We start from the raw sequence: 25,641 nt of genomic DNA, 5'->3' as shown, positions 1-25,641 counted from the left end.
TCCCAACTCGTTTACTGACATTGTCGCTATAGGCAACCCCTGAGCAATCATGGGAAAGCACACAGCCTATATCCGACAAATGACACTTTTTCTGGTGGGAATGTGTTTAATTCCCTGCATTGCAATTACGTAGAATTAAACAAATAAATAAATAAATTATATAATCTTTTTTTTAGATAATGAAGAGGATGACATTGTTTGGTCATTTAAATCATCACAAGGGAACTTTTTACTTCTGCTTCGTGGTGGTAAAGTGAAAAAGTATACATCTGTACATATAAAATACAAGCAGCACATGTCATTGTTTAATACTGTAAAGTGAACAGTGATAATGTGAGTATTTAATAGGAGCCTGGATACAAGATTCCAATTAAAATGAGTACTATCTTATTTTTTAGATGAATATTCACAAAAAATAAAAAAGTAAAATCGTCAATGGCAGCATTTCCCAACTTGAAGCCAAGAACACATTTCACATTTTAAAAATCTCAACTATGTACTGTGTACAACTATGGGAAAATGGTAAATGGAATGCACTCATAGGAGCAGTTTATCTACACTATACAGTGTCCAAGGTGTTTTATAATGCCTCAACTATTTATACTTACATTCATTAACCAATGAATGGAGAGTCCCATGGAAGAAAAAAGCAAATAATGTTGAAACAAAAATGTCACAAAAAGCATGAAAACAGTGATCATGATGATCTTGCCTCGATTCCCTGCAAATATACATTTATTTACTGTAAAAGCTGGGCTCTTTTAATTAACACATAACTTAGTTATTCACAAGAAGCCATGAATGATTCTGCTGTGTGAATGGCAAGGTAGACATGTAGCTTTCGTGCACATTCTGCCATCTAATGAAATAGAATTCAGTTGTTTTATGTCACTGTACATCGTTGGCATAGATTTGAAAATATGTCATAAAAATTGTTTTAATTATTATCATTGAAAATAATTTTACGGGGGAAAAAATCTGTGTCATTGGATTACATCACGGAATTGATGGTCCATTGATCTAAAATTTACATTAAAAAAGACATATATCTTCCTCCTTGATACTGATGACACAAGATCTACTTCAGTCAGTCGTTATGTAGACGAGCTTTATTTACATATTTATTTTTGAAATTGACATCATTTTATAATTAGAGTTTTAGTCCCGAGTTCAGCGATCCTTGCCACAGGAAGTGAAATCGCGACCACCCGGAAGCAGCCCCCCGCCAATCACATCGAACAAAGCGTCCTAAGATGACGTCATCCCCGGTACCGATGAGCAACCGGTAGCTTTTGAGAAGACTAGTGTGCTTTCTGTCGTTTCTGACTTTGTCCGTTAATACCCCTACCCGGAGATTGTGCAAGCATCATGCCTTTCGATGTCAGAAGGTGAGTATTCGGCTTCCGTTTCTATTTTTTTTTTTTTGGATGTAAGGCTTTAGTTAGCATCCCTGGAGCTCCTTGAGAGAATGAACGGTGAGCAACGACAGAGTCAACGTTCCTCCGGTGGTCACACCTGCCACCAATATGCTTCATTGGGAGAATATTTGCTTGTTTTATTTATATGCTTATCTTTCCCTTCGACCACTATTTGGTTCACCAGCTGTAGAAAAAAATGGATTGGACTAGCCTCAGGACTCAGGCTAACGTTGCTCGCTCCAGCTGCACATTTAGTTTGTATTTAATTCTGCATACTAGTGATTAAATTGTCATATCAAAGCCTAAATGTTTAGCAGCACACAAAGATTTTGCAGCAACAAGCAGTTTGTTGCCATTGCAGAACCTTCACACTGATACCAGAGCAACAGACTTAATGCTTAGTCAGTAATGCACGTTGCACACCTTCAGTCAAATCAATACGGGTGGAATAAACTAGAAAAATGGTCACTAAAAGTATAGGAAATCATCATCAATGTGTTCTGTCATGGCACCCCTAGTCGTTCCTTACTTTTGACTGACTATTTTAATTATTAAAGTTGGCTTACTGTGTTGTGTAAGTGGTTACGTTTTTAACCACTATCATCTGAACGGCTAAAGGTAACACTAACGATGTTACCTGTATTTGCATCTGATAACTGGTGTAAGAGTATAAATGGCCCCCAATGGATATGGAAGCAGGGGTCCATGTTCCACAATGCAATGGATCGGTTTCCAACGACGTCACCACCGACCTTAGACCAATCGTATAAATTAACGATAGAAAAAAAACTTCACGCTTCACCTTTCGCCCGTGTTCTTTGATCTCCATGACACACAAGATGGGGTAATCGGAAACCTATCCGTATGGAGTTTTTATTCATTGATCTTTATTTTTGAACTGTTACTGTATTACCTTTTTTTGTTGTTGCTGGGAGACATCACAGCTGAATCCCAGCCAAACTTAATCCATTGGGTGTTTTTAAAAATGTCACAGAATTGTTAAAGTGCCTGAAAACTGTTTTCAGTTGTGAAAAAGAAATCCATGCCATTTTCTTGAAAGCAATGTACAGTAATATATGTACATACACACATTAAGAGTTGATTAACAGCCATCATAGGGGTATCGTTAGACAATGTAGCAATCTCGTGTTTCGTTTTGGGTTGTGACTGAGTGGTTGTGTAATGGGTGTTATCAGATGGTCGACCCTATTTAAATGTTTCACAGGCTCGTACAAAACTTGCATTACACCACTGGGCCTGAACTCCATTGACCAACTTATGTTTGAAGCCACCCACTTTTCATGTGATAAAAGTATTGCAACAAACTTTATTACATTAACCTAAAGTGAATAACATTTAATATTTGGCAGCATAACCCTTACTTGCAATAACTCCATCAAACCCTGCGACCCACTGACTTAACCAGACTGTTGCATTCTTCATGCTTTTCTAGGCCATTACTGCAGCCTCCTTCAGTTCTTGTTTGTTTCTGGGGGTTTCTCCCTTCAGTCTCCCCTTCAGGAGGTAAAATGCATTATCTATTGGGTTAAAGTCCGGTGATTGCCTTCGCCAATCTAAAGGCCTCTTATTACTCGCGCATGCGACAACCGGATTGACGTCACTACGGCTATTGTGCTCTTAGTTTGCCTTTGTACTCCCACACAACACATGCCCGCAGTGTTGAAAATGCGCTGCAGTTCTTCTCCAAGTCATAGGTGGTATTTGGCTACGACGCCACCGGGTGGAGTTTCCTCAGCACACTTTGGTCATTTCCGGTAACCATTTTTACTTTCCTTTCTTGTAACCAGGAACAAAGCAATAACAATAGCCACTGCGGAACAGTGTCTGCTTGAACAGTTGAACATAAATGACCACAAAATTGAGAAAGAAGGTGGCAGTGTAGGTTGAATGTGGAGCAATGGAAAAATGGACCAATCACGAGAGATGAGCTCCCCGGCTTCCTCCGCACAGCAACTTTTTGACGTATGTACGGCAAATTACGCAGAGGTGTTGCACGGGGCAATGCGTAAGTCTCGAATCCGAGAGTATAAAGTATAAAGTTTTTATAACCTTATGACCTTCCAGTCCCCACTCCCCATGAAGTCTGTCTTGGGTCATTGTCTTGCTTCATGATCAACTTTCTCCTGATTATTTTGGATGCATTGTTCTTTAAATTGTCTGGCAATAACTTTTTTTTTTTAGAATTCAAAATTCATTTTGCTGCTACTCTCATGAGTTTAAGGGGACTGTAGTGTACTGCATGTGCCACAATGCCAATTCACTCTGAGTGGCAGTTTGCTTCAAGGCTGAAACAGCTTAAAACAGTCATTTTGGTTCTAGTCATTTATTTAGATGTCAATGGCGCAGTTTTTTTTTTGGAGTGTAATATACCATATAACCATAGACTACTAACAGCTACTGGCCCTTGAAAAATATATGCTTTTAACCACATCACTATTCATTCACACAAATTGGCTTGACATAAATGTCACTCTGTGGTGTTTAATTGGAGGTGTGCCTTGCTAACTACTGGCCACTTTTGCCAATCATTTCTGTTGTGTGCTTTTCTTTTTTTAAAAGATGCAATTAGCTCTGAGGTAACCAGCTCATGTCTATAATTCAAGAAGCCTTCTGTCTTTGTCGCTGCAACTAAGATAGTGTTGGTTGTGTGCAAAGCTAATGAACAATTAATAAATAAATAAAAAATACATTGACAATAAGATGATAGGTTCTCAAATTATGAACTTTCTTTTCAATGCCAGTGTGGTAAAGCTCATCTTCCATGACAATTGACTGTTAAGCCTGTCCTGATTTAAGTAATATTTTGTATCATAATCAACATAAATTTGAACCCTTTACCATTACATTTATCATAGCTACAACATTAAGCAGACATGATGATATGATTAAAGAAGCTAGAATACGATGCTCTGTAAATAATATAGTACAACATTATTTTTCAATTGAATGATTGTGCTACATGTTCTGGTACACTCACCCCCTCTGGGGCTTGACGGCTTTGGATATACACATATAATGTTTGTCTTTTCCTTAGGACAGTTATTTACGGAAGTGATTAAACTTCAGTCCTCTTTCAAAATGTTCTTGGAATAATTTTCTGTGCCGTTTAATGTAATAAGCTAGTCAGTCACAAAAGTCAAGTCCCAATCCACATTCAGTGTTTGATTTGTTTTATTCTTGAATCGTATGTGCATAAAGTCCTTGGCAAATGTGTTGCTCAAGACATATGGGGGGAGGGACCGGGGTTTTTTTTTTTTTTTTTTAAAGACTCGTGAATAAGTGAGTCATAATGAGTCATTTTCTTCGTATGAAGCGTTTGATAATGTTCCCCCTTGAAAAAGAAATGCTGTGTTTTCATTTGTTGGGATCAGCATAGAGTGGACAGTACACAATGTCCTCACTAATCACAACACAAGTGAGCCCTCCGCACATGAGAGCAAGGGGAGAGAAGTGACGGAGCGAAGTAGACGCGCTGACCGCAATTCAGGAAATTACAAGCGTCAAGGATGGCCTCTCAGAGTCAACATTAATATTCATGATTACATGGTGTTCCCGGGAGAGAAAATGAATGAGCGTGTCAAAGATGTCATCTCCCTGAAGAGAGTACTCAACGCACAATGCACAGATGATCTTAATCGTGAAAAATGGAAATGCACAAATGCTGAAAAATAGGTGCAAAAAAGAAACGTTCTGAAAATTGTGACAGTAATCACTGGTATTAAAATGTTGAGCTGTTGACCACAGACATAACTGCTGTTGACATAGTCTTAATTATGTCTTCAGCAGAACATTATAAAGGAACGTATTGCTGTAGCACGTGCAAAGTGAGATCAGTTTAACCTTTTGCTGGTTTGTCATCGACTTTTCTATTTTCCTTTTTTCGTTGCCCAATGAATGGTCACAGAATTGCGTTCATGGATTTATAATAAGACTTGTAATCAGAAGGAGTGACCCGAGACATTGTCACATGACACATGATTCCTGATGATAATTGTTACACGAGACAGATACATTCTCTAACAACCCATGCTGTACATTAGCTGGTGTGGTTCATTGATAAATTAAGTTTTTGTAATGTAAAAATACATTTCACCAAGAAGTACAGTTTTATTGACCACCGTATGGTCCATTTAGGACCACAAGTGCTCACATTGAAACCCACGTTGAAACATGAGATAGTTAAAAAGAAAGATGGTACACAGAGTTGAAAGGTAACGCCGCCACGCCAACGCTCACGGTTTAAAAAAACAAAAAACAAAAAAACCCCTATAAAAATCACTGAGACACGCAGTAACACACTAGTGCAGCGCTTCCTCGGCACATATATTCCACCGCTCTCATTCTTAACTTTTCTGCTTGAGTCCCCCCTTGTGGCCATTAAAAAATCCACAAATTAGCCACATCACTGTATAAAGCGCAGGGTTGAAAGCGTGTGAAAAAAGTTGCGGCTGATAGGCTGAAAATTATGGTAATCGACTGCTGCATTTTTTTTTTTTAATGGATCGGATGATGTTTTCTCATTTTTCTGAACGGTTTTACACAGCAAAATTATTTTTGCACAAAGGCATTTCCATATTTTGCGTGTTGTTCAATATAGCTAATGTTTTGTCGGAAGTCAACAATGTAGTGTAGATTGAATCAGCAGTACCTCTGCTGATTGCAGCCAAAGACTGGACTCCAATATGCCTCAATTGGTTTAAAGCCCGAAAACTCAAAACCTTACAAATGAATGAATTCTTAAAAGTTTTTACAACAAATTATTATTCCCATCCCAACTGAACACCCTCTTTGTGTGTGGCCCTCTTTATAGTTTTTAAGATCTGCACTTGGGACCTGGCCTCCCTTGTCCGTCTACATTTATGCATAATGAGGAATATTTAGCAAAATGCTATAACATTCAGGAATTGTGTGAGGATTCCTGAAGTGTTCCTGCCTTCTTGCCTGACGCTACACAATCATCAATGCAGTCTGCTCTTCTAATGTGACCTGAGTACAGGATGTTCTCAGTGGAAGTGACCTCAATGAGAGGCTGAACCTCACTTAGACCAGTATGCATAGAACTAAAAGGGAAGGGAAAACAAAGTAAAGTAACAGAGTCCAGCCTGGACAGGAAGCGCCTTCCTCCCACTTCCTCCCCCACCCTACATTGCCTCAGCCATCATGATTTCACTGGCAGCTCTCAGTGGAAAAAATGTCAACAGATGACTGTTTTGGTAGGAGATGAGGAATGAGTGCGAGAGGTTGTGTGCTGTCAGTTGTGCAGTTTGGCGTGACAAATGTATCACAGCCAAAAAAGAAAAAACATCTGCGTGAGCTCATGAATCTAATAGGTCTGATGTTACATATTTTCCCTCCCCTTTCACTCCTCAAATAGGCTTAAATAACACTGCCTGAGGAGTCAGTGCATGATGATAAGTTGTTCCAATAGTTACATTTTTGTTCTTTTTTTTTATCTGGTGCTGGTCAACTTTACTGTAGGGGTGGGTGTTAGTCCTCACTGATGCATCATCGACAAAGTATTATTACGTACTCAACTTACTTGCAGTGCCATTAAATAACAGGATTGTAGGGAGGCACTCAGGAGAGTGTAATCCAGACCTCCACCAAAGTAGAAAGATTGTGTTCTGCATGTCAACACAAAGGATTGTGGTCAAAATACAGTTTTTAATGTTAAATCAATAGCATTCAGAAAAGGGTACAAGATTTTGGTTGAGAGGGTATGGGCACATAGCAATATTGTACAATGTATGTACGAAAGCTTTTGAGGACTGTATGTAGGGGTGCGTGAAACAGCTCCTCAAACAAAAGTATCAGTCCTCAGGTTATGGTATCGATGTCGTGGATACGGAAAGTATTCAGACTCCCTTAAAATTTTCACTGTTATATTGAAGCCATTTGCTAATAATTTATTTCCTCATTTATGTACACACAATATAATTTTAAAAATTTAGAAAATTGATTGCTGTGGAAACAGGATTTTTTTTTTCACTAGATGCTAATTCTCAGGAACTTGATTGGATTTGGTTGAAACTCACTATGCACCTACGTATAAATCTATTGTGTGCAACTATGATGTTTGATGCCACACAAATAATTCTACTTGTTATAGATGCCCAGAGTTGTAAGAATCTGTCGCTGCCCCACAAAGATTTTCTAACAATGTCTTGGGAAATAATTGTAAGCAGTCAAAAATTCTGAATTGCAATGAATAACGTATCATGCAAAATACATAAATTAGGTTCTTGAAGACATAGTACAGTATAAAGATTATATAAATATGTAATCTTAGTGATTTATGCCTTTTTGTCTTTTTTTTGGCAGTGGTGAGAGGTAACAAAATACTTATACTCAATTACTGGATTTAAATGGATTTTTAAGCTCTATGTATTTGATTTTCTGATGACTTACTTTTACACCCAATGTTTTCAACTGAAATTCCTTTACTTTCTACTCCTCATGATTAGAAAATAATAATAACTTGGTACTTACTGTCCCATGAGTTAGTTTTTAAAACTAACATTGTTGAATTGTATTTTAAAAGCAGTCTCATTTTTATTGGTTGACTGTTACTACATTTTTGTTTCTTTTGTCAGTTTCAACTTAGCCCTATGACCACTGTTGGTTTTTCTTGCATTACTAGACGGATACCCACAATTTTTCAAGTTAGTTTTTCTAAATAGTGGTGAAAAAGATGCAGCAAAGTGTGAAAAATAGAGAGTATGGTACGCAATTCACGACTGTTTATTTTTTAAAATTACCATTCTTGGATGCATCAACATGTTTCTCCACGGAATGTCATGGAAATTCCTTTTTTTAAATGTTTGTTTAATGTTAACTCCAAAAAAAAGTGATCAAAACAAGAGCTTTCAGTTTTGGGCAGGTCATCTCCTTTTTCCAGCAGCTCAGTTATTATGTTTTGTAGCTAATTGCCTTTCAAAGCATTTTATCACACTGGGTGTATCCTGATGCTGTCATTGGTTTGGTCAAAGTGTCATGATCTTACAGTGATTTTGTTTTTGTCGGTCATGTGATTTCTTGTCTAAATGTTTTTATGTGTTAAGGCTCTATGTTGAGGTCAGGTCAGAAATATAATGCAAACAGCTGGCTGTGTGTTGCAGCAGGCTGTCTGGGCCTGTATAAGTAATGGCGGCGTTCCAGTGCTAACATTCCAGCAATCCTCTGTAACATTGCACAGCCCAACGGGTACAAAATGTTCTTCCCAATCTCAGCACGTAGTGTTTACTTTTTCAATATTTTTTCTGACACCCCTCCTTCTACTCACTTTCTCTTCTCAGGTTCGATATCTACAGGAAAGTGCCAAAAGATCTCACCCAGCCCACATACACAGGCGCTTTCAGTGAGTGCAAACAATGAAGTTTGTTTAACGATGCTTTCGGTTAAATGCTTCTTTCTTGTGAAAACAATTGAGGTGTGGGCCCATTGCTTCACTGTTAATTTCTTTGCAGGTTTACCAAATTAAAAAACTTTAAATACAACAAAGAGGTCAGCACAGGGGAAGACCAAGTTAGCACATCTGCCGCACAGTTTTGAGGATTCTGATTCAAATATGGCCTCTCCTGTGTGAACTGTGCATGTAAATAACAGGGGCCAGTTGTAGACTGAACAGATTTTCTCAACGGCAGTTTGAGGGACAAATGGAAACTATTTTTGACACTTGTTGTGTCCCGACGGTCCGTTTTATATGTTGTTATATTGGGGTACATTTTATTGAGGTCCCACTATTTTGAAAATCACACTGGTTGAATACATTTATGAAAGGATAAAAAGCTTTGACAAGTAGTAGTACCGTAGTCAAAACAACAATGGTGTGATCATAGTCCTGTTGTGGCTTCTGATTTCACAATACTTCTCCAGTAAAATGTACATGTACTATTACAGCACTCACCTAAACTAAACTAAAATGAACAGGATGAATGGTATTCTTTTCTTTCCTTTGTTGTTGCTTCTCTTTGGAAAGACCTGAGAAGATAGTGACATTGCCAACTACTGGCCTGATAATCATACTTTTGTTGAGCGTTATTTTTTTTTTTATTTTTTTTGCCTCTCTCCAAGATTCAAAACAGGGACTGTTTTGACAATGTCCTCAAAACTTCCAGGACAAAAGCTTTTTGTTGTTTTATGAGCTCTTGGTGGTGTTCACATTGCCTCAAGCTAAATGTGTGAGTCCATTTTTTGCATCCGTTTAGCTTGGTTTTAAAGCACTAGTTCTGTAATTAGCCTTATTAAAGACCCAATAATTAAAGCACAATGCTTTTTGATTCAAATTTCTTCAAGCCTAGAATCATGTTGCAGCTGAGTCAGAACATGTCATTGTAGCTTTTTAGTTAACTCGTATGACAACAATGTTAATGATTGCCTCGGGCACTGAAATTCTGAATGCTTTCCGTCCACATCATGTGTTTGTCACCAGTAAGTCATCATCTAATCATTTCGAATTTTCACCAATTCAGAAGATCCCATGACACATTTTGGGCCCCTCAGTCATCTTCTAGTGTCAGTCACCTGATGAAAGCGCCGTATGGAACAAAAGGCCAGTCTTCCGCAGAGGCAGTGACATAATTACAAACACCTTCCTGGATGACAGGGAGGAGAATGCAGCTGCTTAAATATGTCAGTTTCCCACCTAAGTCGAAAAGGATGCGAGTAGTTCCTGCGCCCAGTTGCCACCCTTCCTGTCGCCATCCACTGTCTGGTCGTAGAGGCCACTGGGGTGGTTGTGGATATTGGGCCGACTGGCCTCATAGGGAACTACAAACAACCCCTTTCACATCACAAAAGGCCAAATATTTGACCCCTACTATGGTAGTTGGTCTGCTTTTAACACCACATTCCTTTGGGATATGGTATTTGCTGTAACAATACGACCGTTTTTAACCACTGTTTTTTCCGGAGGACCCCCACCCGGCCCTCATGTCATGTAATATTTTTTAGGACTGCCTGAGCTGATAGAAAACTCTCATTGTTCTAGTTTGGTGTTTAAAATGGGCTTCAAGCAGTGCAAGCGCAGAAAGGTCTGTTTACAAAAGCGCCACAGTATGGCGTCAGACTGTGAGACCTTGTTAATGTACATTTTCAGCTTCTGTGATCTCATGCATGAAAAGCTAGGAATGATGAGCTCATTTTATATTGCTCTGCTTGTCACTGTTTCCAACTGTACAGTACTTTTTCCTCCTCCCTCCGCTAACTTCAGGAAGTGTAACTCTTGGAGTGTTCACTTCGAGCTGAATTTCTGACACGTGTGTCATTACAACAGCTTTGTTTGGGAGTTAAACATTACCCAAAGCAGATCCTCTATCAGCAACAAGTTTGAGTGTGACGTCCTGCCAACTTCAAGGTCATGTGACTGTCATCCTTTGAGATAGTTGCTGTGTAAACATGCCTCACCTGCTTGATGAGAGTGTTCTGGCCAAAGCTTCTCACCTTAGCGGTTAGACCGCTGAAGTGAGAACCAGTTCCGCAAATGCGTCAGTTCCTTCTCGGTTCCTTGAGCATTTTATAGCAGCACTTGGCTGATTAGTTCTGCTTATTAAATGAAGTGGTCTGACTGTTTTACATTTTAGGCACACTTATTTATATTTTCCAAAAGAAAATACGGAAATAGAAACACAAATATGGTTCACAGAAAAAAAATCATGACTACAGGTATTTTCAAGTAACGTTAATTTTTTTTTTACTGTGATTCAAGAAAAATAAATTGGATAGTAAGTCTTGAATGTTCTATATATATATATATATATATATATATATATAACCTAATTTGAAGGCATAAAGCAAAACTATAAGCGTGGGTTTCTGATTCCATTTGAATGCTTATTTTTTATGTTTAAACTCTTTCCAAGTACTTTTTAGCTTACACACCAAATATATCTGTTTTCCTTCCTTTTTCCATTTTCTGTACTGCATTTCCTCACTATGGTCGTGGACTTGCTGGAGCCTATTCCAGCTGATGGTGGTTGAGAGGCGGGGTACACCCCGAACTTGTCACCAGCCAATCACAGGGCTCATATAAACCAACAACCATTCACACTCCTTCACAATTACAGGCATTTTAGAGTCTTCAATTGACCTACCATGCATGTTTTTGAGATGTGGTAGGAAACCCATGCATGCCCCAGTCCTCAGAACGGTGAGGCAGATGTCTCCACTGTTCCACCACGTACTGTTGTAGTTTGCTTATTTAATGAAGATACATCTAATGGACCATATTTAGACCAACTTTGTCAATGCTCTTGCTGTAGTTAAGATTAACTCCACTGTGTTTGTGTGTTGTTTGGACAGACACGAGTGTGTATATTTTTGATGATCACCAATCAGTAAATGTCAAGCTTTCATTGACCGAATATATGTGAGCTGTGAGTTTACACTAAACTTGCGTTGACAGATATGTGATGCACATCAGTCTTTTTTTTCCACATTATGAAGGAGCCTAATTCGGACTTTTTTTTTTTTTTTAAAGCAGCATGCTCCATTCAAACTGTGTCATTCAAGAACAAAAACCCACCCAAAAAGTTGTAATTTTTAATTTGTTCCCAGATGTGTCGGCCACTTGAATAATAATAATAGTACTGATGATAATCAATAAAGGTCCCTGGCCACTATGTGTGTGATATGACACCTGTTTGAACACTGTTTTGTGTGACTTGAGAAGGTTCCATTGCATAGGAAAAATGATTCAAGCAGAATGTGTGAGTCACAAGTCTTTACATTGTCTCAGAAAATGTAAAGATGGGCGTTTTGCCTTACTGAATGAGCTCACCCACTTCTTGGCGTTGTGATGTGTTGGTATTTAATCTGGAATTAGTGTAGGAGGGTGTCTAAAAACAGTGTAACGGCAAGCCTTACCAGCAGCCTTAGAGCTGCTTTTAAGGGAGACTGCTTACAGCCTCAGTGATTTCATTAATGTCAGTGCTGCAACTCATCCTTGGCTCCTCCGTGGAGCAGACTGACTGGCTCATTTGGTTTGCATCATCTCTCAAAATCAGTCATGTCAATTGAGATTGATAGGTGAGAGGTGCCATGTGTCAGGCACTGTTCATGTGTTTGGGTGTAGCAAAGGTATTCATTTACACTCTGCTCCCCTCTGCCCACAGTTTCCATCCTCTGCTGCGTCGTCATACTCTTCCTCTTCCTCTCGGAGCTGACAGGATTCATAGCCACTGAAATGTAGGTAGCTTGGCTTTGTTTTTCCCAAAATATATGTAGTAACATCCTGTAGGGCTGCAACACACGCCTCGACACGCTTGCCACTGTGTTGTGACACATGTACACAACCTGCAGTCCAAAATGCACATGACCAGAATGTCATCACAAATGTTGTTTCCTGCATTTTGATGCTTTGTGTCATCAGAGCCAATGAGTGGGGTCTATTTTGTCACAGGAAATGGGCTTTGTTGTGCGTGCATCAGCCCCCAGGTGATGCGTAATCAAGCAACTCATGAAGTGGGTTGTGACAACACAGACAGACTGGCGGGGAAACATAAACGTTAAAAATTTGAGTTGAGACTAACCTCCAGGGGATTGATAAGATACTACACCTGAAGCTATCTGTATTGGACCAGATTTTTGTAATAGTCCCATGAAACACGTATAAATTCAAATTTTAAAAAAAGAAAATCTGATATCGATCATCTCCAGTTAAAAATTCATACCCTTAACTTAACGGGAAGTGATGGAAATGGATAATATACAGCTCCATTGGCAAACTATAGCCATTATAAAACTTAACTGTACAATCAATATTGGAAAGTAATAATTTATCAGTGACACATGGAGGAATATGTTATCCTCTGTACATGTAAAACAAAACTCGTGAAAAACACACAAAAAAATAATAAAAGATGACAAAGGCACCTAGCTGCCTACAGATCTACCTTTGGAATGTTCTTCATGATATACAGTTAAAGAAAGAAGTTGGGCACCATTCACATGGTTTAAAAAAAAAAACATGCAATTGCTGATAGTGATGTGGTACACTTTGGTGCAGCCAGCGTGGGTTCAGTTTTGACTCGGTGAGTGAGTGAGTGACTGGCAACCGGTTTAGGGTGTAGTCCACCTTTCGGCCGAAGTTGGATGTGATAAGCAGCTTGAAAAATGGATGGATGGATGGATGGATGGATAGACAAAACAGCTTTAAGTCTGAACATGTATGGTGACAGCTAAGTCTTAGCTTCCTTCCGGTGTTCTGAAAAATGAGGACACTGCGGCTGCATATGAAAAGTGATTCATTTGCAGTAATGCCTGCAATCTAGTCAGCCACCACGGGGCGAACACATGGTCAAGGCTTCATTAAGCTCCGGCACTGCGCGGCGGTGCCAACATTGACACAAAAATTTAAAATGGCATTGATGTCCAATGTAGTAATATATGAAACTTTTATTTTTAAATTAACCCTCTCAGCACGTAGGTGTGCCGAGAGGCTTCGCATCACTATAAGTCACTTTTGACAATCGTAACGGTTGCCTTGACTTTGACCTTTAGGCTGCCTTGCCTTTAATGAAAAAAGTCTGGGAGTAGATAGAGGGAAATCACAATTGTCGAGTTCTTAGCAGTTTCTGAATGGCAACGACATTCAACAATGTCAGTGAGAATGAACAACAGAGACATATCAGTCTTGATCAGTGATTCCCAAACAATGTGCTGGGGTACATTAGTGTGCCGTGAGCGCCATTCAGGTGTGCCGTGGGAAGTTATCCAATTTTATGTAATTGCGAAAAAAAATAAAACATTTCCAAGAAATAATGTATCTATTCATCTATTTATGCCAGTGAGGCACAATGACAAACAGAACAAAAAAATACTCTTAGATTAGATGGCAAGAAGTACATACAGTAATTAATCTATCCATTTTTGGTGACAATTACTTTTGTTGGTGTGCTGTGGGATTTTTCAATTGTAAAATATTTGCCTTGCCTCTATAAAGGTTGGAAATCACTGGTCTTGACACGTCACTCACTATATTCACAACGGGGATTTTCAAATTAAATGTTGGTGCTTGAATTGCCTTCTATGTATTAACTCTATTTGCTTCCATTATATCGGCATCATGATTGCATTTTGTAATATCACATTTATTCAGTCAGCTATATTTGAAATTTTTGGGTACATTATTTTTTTAAATTATCTATCCTTATTTCTTTCCTGAAAAAATAATTTCAGCTGATACTGTTTCCTATTGTTTGTTAAAGTAGTGCGTTAAGAATATTTTTCACTATTGGAGAAATTCTGATTAATAATCACGATTACAACATTGATCAAATTAATTATTATTTTAGCCATAATCGTGCAGCCCTACATTTGACCATAACTCTATCTTCTTCCATTCTCAGTGTAAATGAACTGTATGTGGATGATCCAGATAAAGACAGTGGTGGGAAGATAGAAGTGAGTTTAAACATCAGTTTGCCAAACTTACACTGTGATTGTGAGTATAAACACAATATACATATACACACAACCCCCTAGACACCCACACCATTTCTTTCTTACGCTTGCATGCTGTCCAATTTCACACTGTCCTTATCTTTTTTTTCTTATTCTTGTCTTTGCCATGCTCTTTATTGAGGCCGGTGTTTTGGCATGCTTCCACTTTTGCCACACATATCTTCGTCTGCGCCTGTTTATGTCCCCCATTGGCGGTGACAGGACGAGGAGCATTGTCTGTGTTTTCTCCTCATAAAAGCCCTGAAACTATACGGCCTGCCACAAATCAAATAAGCAAGTACAAGAATCAAGCCCGCAGTCTTGCAAAATGGTTACTTGACTGAAAGAAAATGAATAATTGGGTCCAGATTGCGATGAAAGAGGTTTTTGGCAAGCAGAAAAAACAGCTGTTGACCTTCTGTTATGACAAGATCACTGATTACACGCACTAAACAAAAGCCAGACTGAAATCTTGATGATTATGTTGGTGTTTAAATTTTTTTTGCAAGTAGAATCGAGCAGTTTTTTCAGCTTGAACTTCCTGCACTTATTGAATTAATAAATCTGGTTCTCTTGCCTGATACATTATATTATTTATTTTCCAAGCTTCTTAAAAAGTCCCTTCCAAATATAGTTATGGAGTACCGTATTTTGAGATCATATTAGGAAATGGCAGTAAATGGGTGTCCAACACGTCTCCAATGTCAAAGGTCATACAGATGGCATGCAATGCCTACGCTCACAGTCAAAACATAGCCAGGCGCTGAAAATAGCCCACTGCAAGTCTGCCAACACACACCAGCCTGGAGGGTGGTACATAAGCAGTGGCTAGTGACGACGGAAAAACACAAACAGAGGTTGGCAGTGCCGTCAGTTAGGCCGGGTCAAAAGTTTTCTTGTCACTCGCCATATTGGTCAATTTTAGTATGTGTTACATATAGAGGAAAAAAAGTAAGTTTCTTTCGGCTTGTCCCTTTCGGGGTCGCCACAGCGTGTCATCTCAGATGAACGCACATATGTTTGGCACAATTTTTACGCCGGATGCCCTTCCTGACGCAACCCTTCTCAGGGAGTGGAAAATAGATTTAAAAAAAAAAAAACAGGTTAAAAAAACTGTGCATGGAGAAATAACTCAAAAGAGCATTTTGGTTACTAGTGAGGAGACCCTTTTGACATTTAAGTTCCTCAGACATGCTTTTAATGTCTATTAGAGTCAATTAGTCAATTAGAATGAACATACAGCTGTCCAATTTCATTACAGCTAGTCTTGTTCAGGGTCACTGTGTGCTGGAACTGATCTCAGCTGATTTTGGACAAATTGCAGTCTACGCTTTATACTGGTTGCCAGTCATTTGCTGGACACGTGTAAAAGCAGACAATCATTTGCACTCAGATTCATGCAATCACTCAGTGAGACTCGCACCCAGGCTGCCTGTGCCAAAGTCATGAAAATGTACCACTACCCAGTGAATTTTGTGTAAAGATTTACTCACTCATACAATTTCTGTATGGCCTGCAGGCTGAAGTGTCCACACCGAATATTTAAACATACAGTTAGGGCAAAGTATTTTCAAGTTTTTCTGATTTTGCTGATTTGTCAATAAATGTTAAACATGTTAAAGTCAATTTGTAATTGAAGTGAAGACTTGCCACAAAGTATTGTGCTCAAAATTTAAGAATCACAGACATTTTATGTTGCTTAACCTTTATTTTCAAGGTCTACAAGTTAATTGGGTAAGTGTCGAAAATTAAATCTAACCAGCATCGACACGTTTCCACGCCTAGTTCACAGCTTCCTAACCGGCAACTGGTTTGTGGGTCTGGGTGCTTTAATTTTTGTCTTCAGTAAGTAATCTAATAAAGCCACTGACTTTGGCTTAGAAGAATACTTGTTAAAATGTAAATTTATGATAAAGAACAGTTGATTTACCATACTTTGCCTAGTTCTGCTTTACTACAGTATATACGTTGTCTAACATTATGTCTACCACATTTCATCATAAAATACCACATGAAGTTGATTCAAAGGTTTTAGTCTCTTGTGATTTGATTTTGATTTAGTTTCCCACTTTCTGACGCTGCTCCACCATTGTTTGTTTGTTCTCTTCCAGTGGTGGGTTTGGACATCCAAGATGAAATGGGCCGCCATGAAGTCGGCCACATTGACAACTCTATGAAGGTTGCCCTCAACCATGGAGCTGGTTGTCGTTTTGAAGGGGAATTTGCTATCAACAAGGTAAAGTCTCGCTACCAAACCACACACGCACTTCTTGAGTACTTCGAACCTCAGCTTCTTTTGCAAGTCTTATGCGTCAGTTTCTCCACAAGCGTTAGAATCATTAACCCAGCAGTTGGACATTTAACACGTTCGCTCGTGGAATAATTGTAGATGTGTCAGGGGGAATGATTGTCTCAAGGTGAGTTAGGAACATTGTTTCCCGTCCCGTAAGTTACTGATGTTTGCTAAACATCAGTACATTTACTGTTGAAACATTAGGTTCATCTGTATAATATAAGGATTATCAGTTTAGAAAATTTCATACTGTTACCACATTTGGAGCGATAGTCAATGTTGTCATTGCTTACTACATTTTAGAAAATAAAAAAAATCCATCCCCAACCTTATTAATAATTCTCAAAACAGCCATATTGATCCATCAATTTTTGATGCACCTTATCATCGATAGGGTCACAGGTGAATTGGAGCCCATCGCAACTGACTTTAGGTGAAATGCTGGCTACACGCTGGGCTGGTCATCAGACAATCACAGGGCAGAGATAGACAACCATTTTAACTTTCACTGAGGCACAATTTGGAGCCCTTAATGAACTTGAAGGGCTACTGTCATGAAATGGATGATTTTTGTATGTTATTAATGAAAAAACGGCAGCCAATATGGGCCCATGCGTTTTTTCACCACAAAACATGATTTTGACGTATACAGCTTTTTGTAACTCCCGCCATGAAAATCCTCTCGAGGAATTTGTTTTCGAGAAGAAGCAGGAAGTGACATAAAGGAGAAAGGCGCCCCCAAGTGGACTCGTTTTTTTCCATGAGTTTTACCTCCGGGAAGGTAGCTCGTTGTTCCTTCGTGTTAGCCAAAATGCCGGCTCTTTGCTTTGCTGGACATTGCTTGACCACTCTTTAGAATGGATTTAGCCTTCATAAGTTTGCAAGAGACCCGGTTCATCATGAAAAGTGTATTGCACGGGTAAAGAGGACGAGAGCTTTGTGGGTTCGAAATTACAGTTAGGTGTGTGTATAGCTACAAAAAAAATAATGGTTTGGGGCGGACCACGTAATCGGTCTCTCATAACGTAACAAAAGATCCACGTACGAAATGTGTCTGTGCGCGTCGGGCTGCTGCGTCGCTTCGCCAGCGAAGGCTGCACTTCGGGTTCGCGGACGACGGCGGATCTGAAGAACCCAGCCAAGAATGCCTCACTCAGCTGCGTGCGCGCAGTAAAGCGCCCCGGCTCGAGGGTGTTGTTCATCGCGTACTGCGGCGTCTATGAACCACCCTCTAAAGCAGCACGGCTCGGCTCTCCCTCACTCAGCCGCGTGCGACCACAACGCAGTAAAGCACCCTGGCTCAACAGTGTTGTTCATCTCGTACTGCGGCGGCGATGAACAACCGCCTAAAGAAGCACGGCTTGGCTCTGTCATAAGCCACACCGGCCGGCTGCCGCGATGGCTCATCTCCGACGCGGAAGTGGATCGGACGGGGATGCGGTTTGGCCGTGACCACATATCATCTGAATATGGCTCGAAACAATAGTGTCATATTGCCCCGGGGGCTCAAAACAATAGTGTAATATTACCCCGGTAACTTCACTCGGTTGTGTGGTGTTCTCCTTTTCGAAAAGAGCTTCCGTGTCAGAAGGGAAATGTTCGTCTCCCATAGTTAGGGTGCATCGCATGTTTTCATTGGCACATGTTCGGGTGACGTCACGTACAGAGGATGCGGCCAATATGCCGACCAATTGGATATTGTCGAATGAGACTTCTGCAACTTTGCGCATGGATGACGCACGCGCTCTCCGCTCATTTATTTTTTCCTGTAGTCATTGAAGTGAATAATGTTATGTGTTTTTCATTACAATATCTATTTTAGAATTTTTATTAGGATGACACTTGGGCTTTAAAATTTATGTTTTTGGAGTGTGGGATGAAGAGTGTGGAAATCCTACTCAGGCACAAGGAGAAAATGCAAATGCCACAAACAGATTTGAATGACCGAACCCTGAAAATTGTGAAGCTTCATTCTAACTATTTAAAAAAAAAAAAAAAAAAAAAAAAAAAAAAAAAATATATATATATATATATATATATATATATATATACACACACACACACACACACACACAGAGCGCGCGAGAGCTCTACATTAGTTTCAATGGACCTTTCCGACTGGCGAGCTTCAGCTTCCCCCCAGCTACAGTTGCCATGCCCCACAATATTCTAAAATGGCGACTGATCATAACAGGTTCGAACTGGATTCTCTATTGCGTATTCCAGATAATATTGGGGTATGTTTTTTGCCAAATGCGTCAGACTTGTTCAAGAGACTTCTACAGAGAGGTCTCAACTATTTCACGCAAGGATATGTACACGGAATTAAGATTTTGGATGGAGCAGGACGCAATGTCAGAGTTACAGCGAAACATTGGCGATCGATGCAAAAAAAGTTTGACTCCTCACAAAGTTTATATTGAAATCCAACGACATAAAATTGTGGAATCATACTGCGCATATAAAGCAGGGTGAGTACTTTTTACTTGGAAAGATCACGAGTAATATCGTTGTAAACTTTGTAAGTGAGTGGGTGTATTCATTTGACTTGGCTTGTAATGGAACCCAATACTGTCATGATCCTGCCGCTCCAGCACGAGCTGTGCGGGTGTCCGCGCAGGTGCGCTGATTGGAAGGGGCACTCCTGCGCCTCATGCAGCCTGATTATGCTGTGGATTTATATGACCGCGATGACAACTGGCCGGCGCCAGTTCGTAATGATCTTCATGTCCCATTCGTGTGCTCCGGTATCCCTGATTGAACCTGTGTGTACCGACCTTCGTCCGTTCTCCGACTAACCTTGTAAGCCTGACTCCTTTGATACTTCTGCCTGCGTTGATTGTTCTCCCGTGTACCGACTCCTGCCTGTCCGCTCATCTGCTCTCTTCGCCCGACGTCCCAACTACCGCTGCTGCACCGGACTGCCTGCTCGATCCCCTACCTCTGCATATAATAAACGTGTCTCTTCTTGAACTGCCTTGCGTCTTCCGAGTTCCTGCATTTGGGTCCTTCTCTCGTTTCCGATGGGACGTGACAAATACTCTGTCTTAAAACTCTGATTTGATACACATAGGCAAATAGATATTTCTCTTGCATGACATCGCGCATTTACGTATCCCTTCCGAGACCCTTAATCCATTGTAGACACTTCATCAACTGTGTTTTTGGCTTTGGAAAAGGAATCAATCGGGGCCCTTGTAACCTAGCAGGATATCTTTCATCAGAATTGCGCATCTGAGGACCATTTTCTTCGTAGCATTAACTTTTCCAAGCGCACGCGACCGATAACCAGCATTGTTTGTGGGACATGATGACAAAAGGGGCGGGTCAAGCCAGGGGTTAAGACGATGTGGCTATCTGATTGGCTATTATTGTACGAATGATTGACAGGTCGGAAAGGTCGATTGTTTGACAGTTTTTGTTTGCGCACAACACTGTTGTACAACTGCACTATCATACAGAACTGAGAGATGTTTCTAATACTGTATTTTGGTGCGCCCCATTACCTACTCAGGGAGGAGGACACAATATTAGGGGAAAACACGAGTATTATAAAATGCACTATTAAACCACTACAGCCACAATAATAAACCCATAATGTCAAACAACTGTTTATTGCAGGCGGGTGGACTGAGTTTTATGATCAAGTGTATGTGTTCCGATTTAGTTTTGTTGACACACAAACTGTTGACACTATTTGCATACTGTATTTGTCTGTGTGATCAGGTGCCAGGAAACTTCCACGTGTCCACACACAGTGCCACAGCCCAGCCCCAAAGTCCTGACATGACTCACACAATCCACAAGCTGGCATTTGGAGAGAAGCTTCAGGTGGACAATTACACACTGATGACACACGAACAACTCAATATGGTAAAAATAAAGCATAAAATCAACACCAAAAAAACTCAACCCATCTCTGTATGTCCCCCAGGTACAAAAAGTCCAAGGTGCCTTTAATGCTTTAGGAGGAGCAGACAAGCTGGCGTCTAATCGTATGTAATTACAGCCCGCACCTCTCTTCCTCACGTATAATAACACTGATTCAGCGAGATGGAACGCAGGCAGATTGAATGCAAATCGGATGCAACTAAATCACAAATATCAGGAAGAAGGGAAGAAGCTCTCGTTGAGCTCCCCTCAAAGCGATAGTACAAAATACAACCTGGTCCAAATCTACAAAATATTTACACAACGCAAGGGTTTCTTTTTACAGTTGTGGTGTTGTCCAAATATTTTAGAGCACCTGAAAATGGAGATTCTCCATGCATTGAATACCTAAGTGGTTAATTTTATGTTTTTGTGAAACCTCTTTTTTTTTTTTTCTTTAATCAAAGACAAAATTGTGAAAACCTGAAATCCATCTGGATCAAAGATTGTCTGTGAAGAATGAGTTTCTATGAAATATAATTTTCCTTGCAGCTTTGGCCTCACATGACTACATCCTGAAGATCGTGCCAACAGTTTATGAAGATCTGTCGGGCAAGCAGAGGTTCTCCTACCAGTACACGGTGGCCAACAAGGTGCTGTTGTCCTCCCTCTCTCATCTTCTGAAGTTCTGTTTTCATTATTTTTGAAAGCAATGTTAAGAAAGCAGTTACATTTATGGTTCACTGTACAGAAATGAACATAGTTTTTTTTTTCCTTCTTTACGTTTCTGTTATTTCCTCCAAATCTACTCTATAAGCTGTTTTTTGCTCTGGCCATCACAAGAAAAGTTTAACCTATTTCTGGATTGTTGTTATGTTAAATTTATTGACAGTTTTTTCATCCCCCTTTGAGATGTTCAGTTTTGTTGGCGGTCTTTCAATGCACCTTGCTCACCAGATTAAGTGAAAGTATGTTCCAGCTTCTCCCCCGCTGCTGTGACTTTATAGCCTGTGTTGTCTACTTTGCTGTTATAATTTTCCTGTACAGTATTCCCAATTATTTACTTTTGTGTGTGAATACTTTAAAAGTGACTGAATGAGTCAACACTGTCAACATTGATTTGAACTAAGAGTTATTCAAAATGAATGGCAAGTGACCTGGTACTTCTCTGACTCCAAACAAGGATGCAATTGCCCACCATTTGCCGTGCATTCCACAGCACACTGTTGATTCATGCGCATCTCCCACAGCATCTTTATATGTAACATGGACTCTTTTCACAGGAATATGTTGCCTACAGCCACACAGGCAGGATCATACCGGCCATCTGGTTCCGATATGACCTCAGTCCAATCACAGTCAAGTACACGGAGAGGCGGCAGCCCCTTTACCGGTTCATTACTAGTGTGAGTACTGCGACTATAAGATGAGAACATTCATCCAAGTCACTTTATTTACATTTTCTGTCTATAAATGATATCATCATGGGGAGACTGTAAACATTTAGGTGGTAAAGAGTAGAATGTTTTTTTTTCTTCTCAAATATTTCTGTTTTTTGTTTATGCGTATACAATTTTCAAATATAAATCAACATTTGCTGTTGCAATGTGATCGGCATGATTAGCAATTTGTGCTTCAAAGGGTATAAGTGCACCGATTTGGTGCAAATTTCTGTTTTTCTATGTTTCTGCACTTTCATCCAATGTTACGTTGCTCTAAATTAATAATTTTACATAACTTTTACAGATGAAATGCATGTCACTTCTTTTTTTTTAATTGTAAAAATTGGACTTGTCAGTGCTGTCTTTATTGAGCTTTAAAACACTTTAGTAGCAGTCGTCAAATGAAGAAAATATTATTTGATCATTTTTAAACATTCCGTCATTTCTGTTTATTATGATACGTGGTTTACTGCATTTAAAAAAAATATAGTGAGTCACCTTCAACTTTTAAAGCTAACCTCAAAAGCCCATTTAGATTCCTTGGCTTTTAACACAGCTTGAGACTGCCAGTTTTTGTTGGAATTAATTAATTTAAATGATACATAATTTGTATTTTAATGTATTTGTGTCCAGCAATTTGTTTCAGCTCCTGATGTGCTTAAAATACTATATAAATAAAATTTGATTGAGTCAAAAGCATGTTATCAATTTGCAGTTTAATTTTTAACTCATCGCTGACCAATGAAGTATATTGAATTAGTTTTGAATTGAATTCAAAATTGAACCTCTGTTATAGTGAAAGTGTGACTTTCAATTAAAATGTATATTGTACTAAACGAAGTTATCTGTAACAGGGTTAATCTTTTTCCGTAAAAACAACTCCCCCCACCCACCCCGGATTCTTTTCTTTGGGCAACGTTATAGATTTAAATTTAGTTTCTGTCCAATGTAACACACGTTCATTCATTCAGAAAGAAATGTACTTATTTTCCTTGTCTGTAAAGCATGACACAACAGTATCTCCAATTGTTGTAATGTTTTTTGTTTTTGTGGTGTGCCACGTTGTGTGCAGATCTGTGCCATCGTTGGAGGGACTTTTACAGTGGCGGGCATCATTGATTCATGCATATTCACCGCATCAGAAGCCTGGAAGAAGATCCAGATTGGAAAAATGTCCTAGGACTGAACTTGGATCCGACCCATCCCCACACCTGTCTACACCCCTCCGTGTTTTATTTATAAGAGCAAAGTAGCCCGTTATCTAAATCCAATCCTGCTTCTTTGTAGAGAATGTATCACTGTGACCCGTGAAGGGGTACAAAGCACAGAACCATCCGCCTCCCGGTTTCCATCTCAGTTAGCAATACTGCCTTCAGTGGTCTCTGGTGACGCGGGAATCCCGATGATCACGTCTGCTTCCTCTGGCCAAGCTTTAGAGAGTGGCGGGGATCAGCCGATGAAGGTACAGAAAGTCTTTATCCATTTGGTACTTCTATATATGTTAAGTTTTTGGATTTTGTTTTGTTTTCAAGCCAAGCCCATTTGTAAACAGTTTTTCAGTCACTGTAAAATATGATGTGTGCTTTTAAATGTTTCCACAATCATCCTCACGTTGAGTTGCCGCCATAGAAGCTGTACTCTTCCCACGCTATTCACACAGAATCGAAAATCTGCAAGTAATTTTTGCCCTTCCTAAAATTGTTGACAGTCGCCTAGCCAATGTTATTTTGAGATAGGAGTTGAATTCATTCCGTGACCACACTCGTAACTACGGAGCACGTTCCAGCGGAGAATTTCCCATATCGTGCCTGACATATTGTCGGGAATGACAAAAAAACGATTTTGCACCAGAGGACCCGGACCATGCCAAAATGAAAAATGTATCATGTTTGACTTTTAGGATGTTTTCCATGTAGTATGACTCCTTCCACCACAGCCCCGTGACTTGTACTAACAGGATTGTGTCTCAGTCTTCTATCTCAAAGGTTTTGGGTTCAACCCTGAGTCTCCTCTGACCATGTCCTAGTGTACTTGAGCAAAATATTGAACCCCCGGTTGCTCCTGATGCGGTGTAGTTGGCAGATCAATGAGCAGCCATTGTTTGAGTTTTGAGTACCATGAATGTAGAAAAGCGCTGTACAAGTGAAACCCTATTTACATTTACATACATAGATGTCACACGACAGGCCTGAGCACAATAACCGTGGCTATGTTGGTTTTTCAGTAAATAGTGGAGAATAGGACAAAAAAAAATCACCAGATAGGTGAATTTGCAAATTACAATAATACAGGGATTGCTGTACTTCACAGTAAATGTGGCGCTTATCCCCCTTCTCTTACACACACATTCACCAATGCAATTTTTTTTAAAAAAACATTTTACCAGCCCATCATTTCCATTCAATGTTTTTATCTTTTTTTCAGCCGAATTTTCTCAACATTTCCCAGACATTAAAAAAAAAGAAAAACATTCTAACACTAAGAATGCCATATTAAGTCGTTGCATTCAGATGAAGACTTGACAATTAAACGGCATAAATATTGCCTTTTTTGATGATCTAAGCAATTGTTTATGACGTGTTTTTTTTTTCCCCATGAGGATATGGAAAGACTCCAGATGTAGAAACTGCTGTTGCATCTGTTGCATAAATGATCATGTGAGAATTTTGGCACAAAGCTGTTAAAAATTACTTTTCCTCATTGTTATTTTACTTCTTTTTTTGTTCCATTTCTGTGGCCACAGTGCTCCTTCAGTTGTTTTTTTAAGTTCCCTCAAAGCAAACCAAGTACTGTTCTGCTTTTGTTTTTTTTTTTTTTTTTTGACAGATCACTTCCTATGTTACAAAAACACTGAGGTCACCCATTTCCCAATTTGTAGTCAATTCTTGTATTTGATAAAGGTGGCAATGAAGTTACTGTCATTGACAAAGATTGTTGATGAAATGATATATTTATTTTTTGACATTTAGGGCCCCCCAAAAAACCCTAAACTTTTCGTTAGTTTCTTTAAAGAGACAATTTGACTCCTGGTCCCATTCACAAATAGGTACTTTTGTAGTCTGGAAAGCAGACAATATGTTTGTTCATTTCATAATAAAAGCTCAGAAGCTGAAATGTGTGTCCATTTTGTGTTACCATGGGTGATGTACAAACACAA

General features: G+C 39.4%; 1 protein-coding gene across 3 annotated transcripts; it reads left to right on the top strand.

Moving 5' to 3' along the window:
• The first annotated feature begins 1,221 nt into the window (after positions 1-1,221).
• ergic1 (endoplasmic reticulum-golgi intermediate compartment 1) lies at positions 1,222-25,598 on the top strand. 3 transcript variants are annotated; one of them, XM_061835527.1, is made up of 10 exons: positions 1,222-1,388; positions 8,735-8,796; positions 12,551-12,623; positions 14,786-14,880; positions 16,991-17,115; positions 20,899-21,003; positions 21,107-21,167; positions 21,595-21,695; positions 22,326-22,448; positions 23,557-25,598. In XM_061835527.1, the coding sequence occupies exons 1-10, from the start codon at positions 1,369-1,371 to the stop codon at positions 23,662-23,664; spliced, it is 873 nt and encodes a 290-aa protein (XP_061691511.1). In that variant the 5' UTR covers positions 1,222-1,368; the 3' UTR covers positions 23,665-25,598. The 3 variants fall into 3 exon arrangements, with proteins under 3 accessions (XP_061691511.1, XP_061691514.1, XP_061691513.1); XM_061835529.1 differs by lacking the exon at positions 8,735-8,796 and having other exon boundaries at positions 1,226-1,388; XM_061835530.1 differs by lacking the exons at positions 12,551-12,623; positions 14,786-14,880.
• Positions 25,599-25,641: the final 43 nt, after the last annotated feature.

The sequence above is a fragment of the Syngnathoides biaculeatus genome, chromosome 11, assembly GCF_019802595.1.
Source record: "Syngnathoides biaculeatus isolate LvHL_M chromosome 11, ASM1980259v1, whole genome shotgun sequence".
NCBI classification, from domain to species: Eukaryota; Metazoa; Chordata; class Actinopteri; order Syngnathiformes; family Syngnathidae; genus Syngnathoides; species Syngnathoides biaculeatus.
The sequence above is the reverse complement of the archived record's forward strand: the minus strand, read 5'-3'. Positions and strand labels throughout refer to the sequence as shown.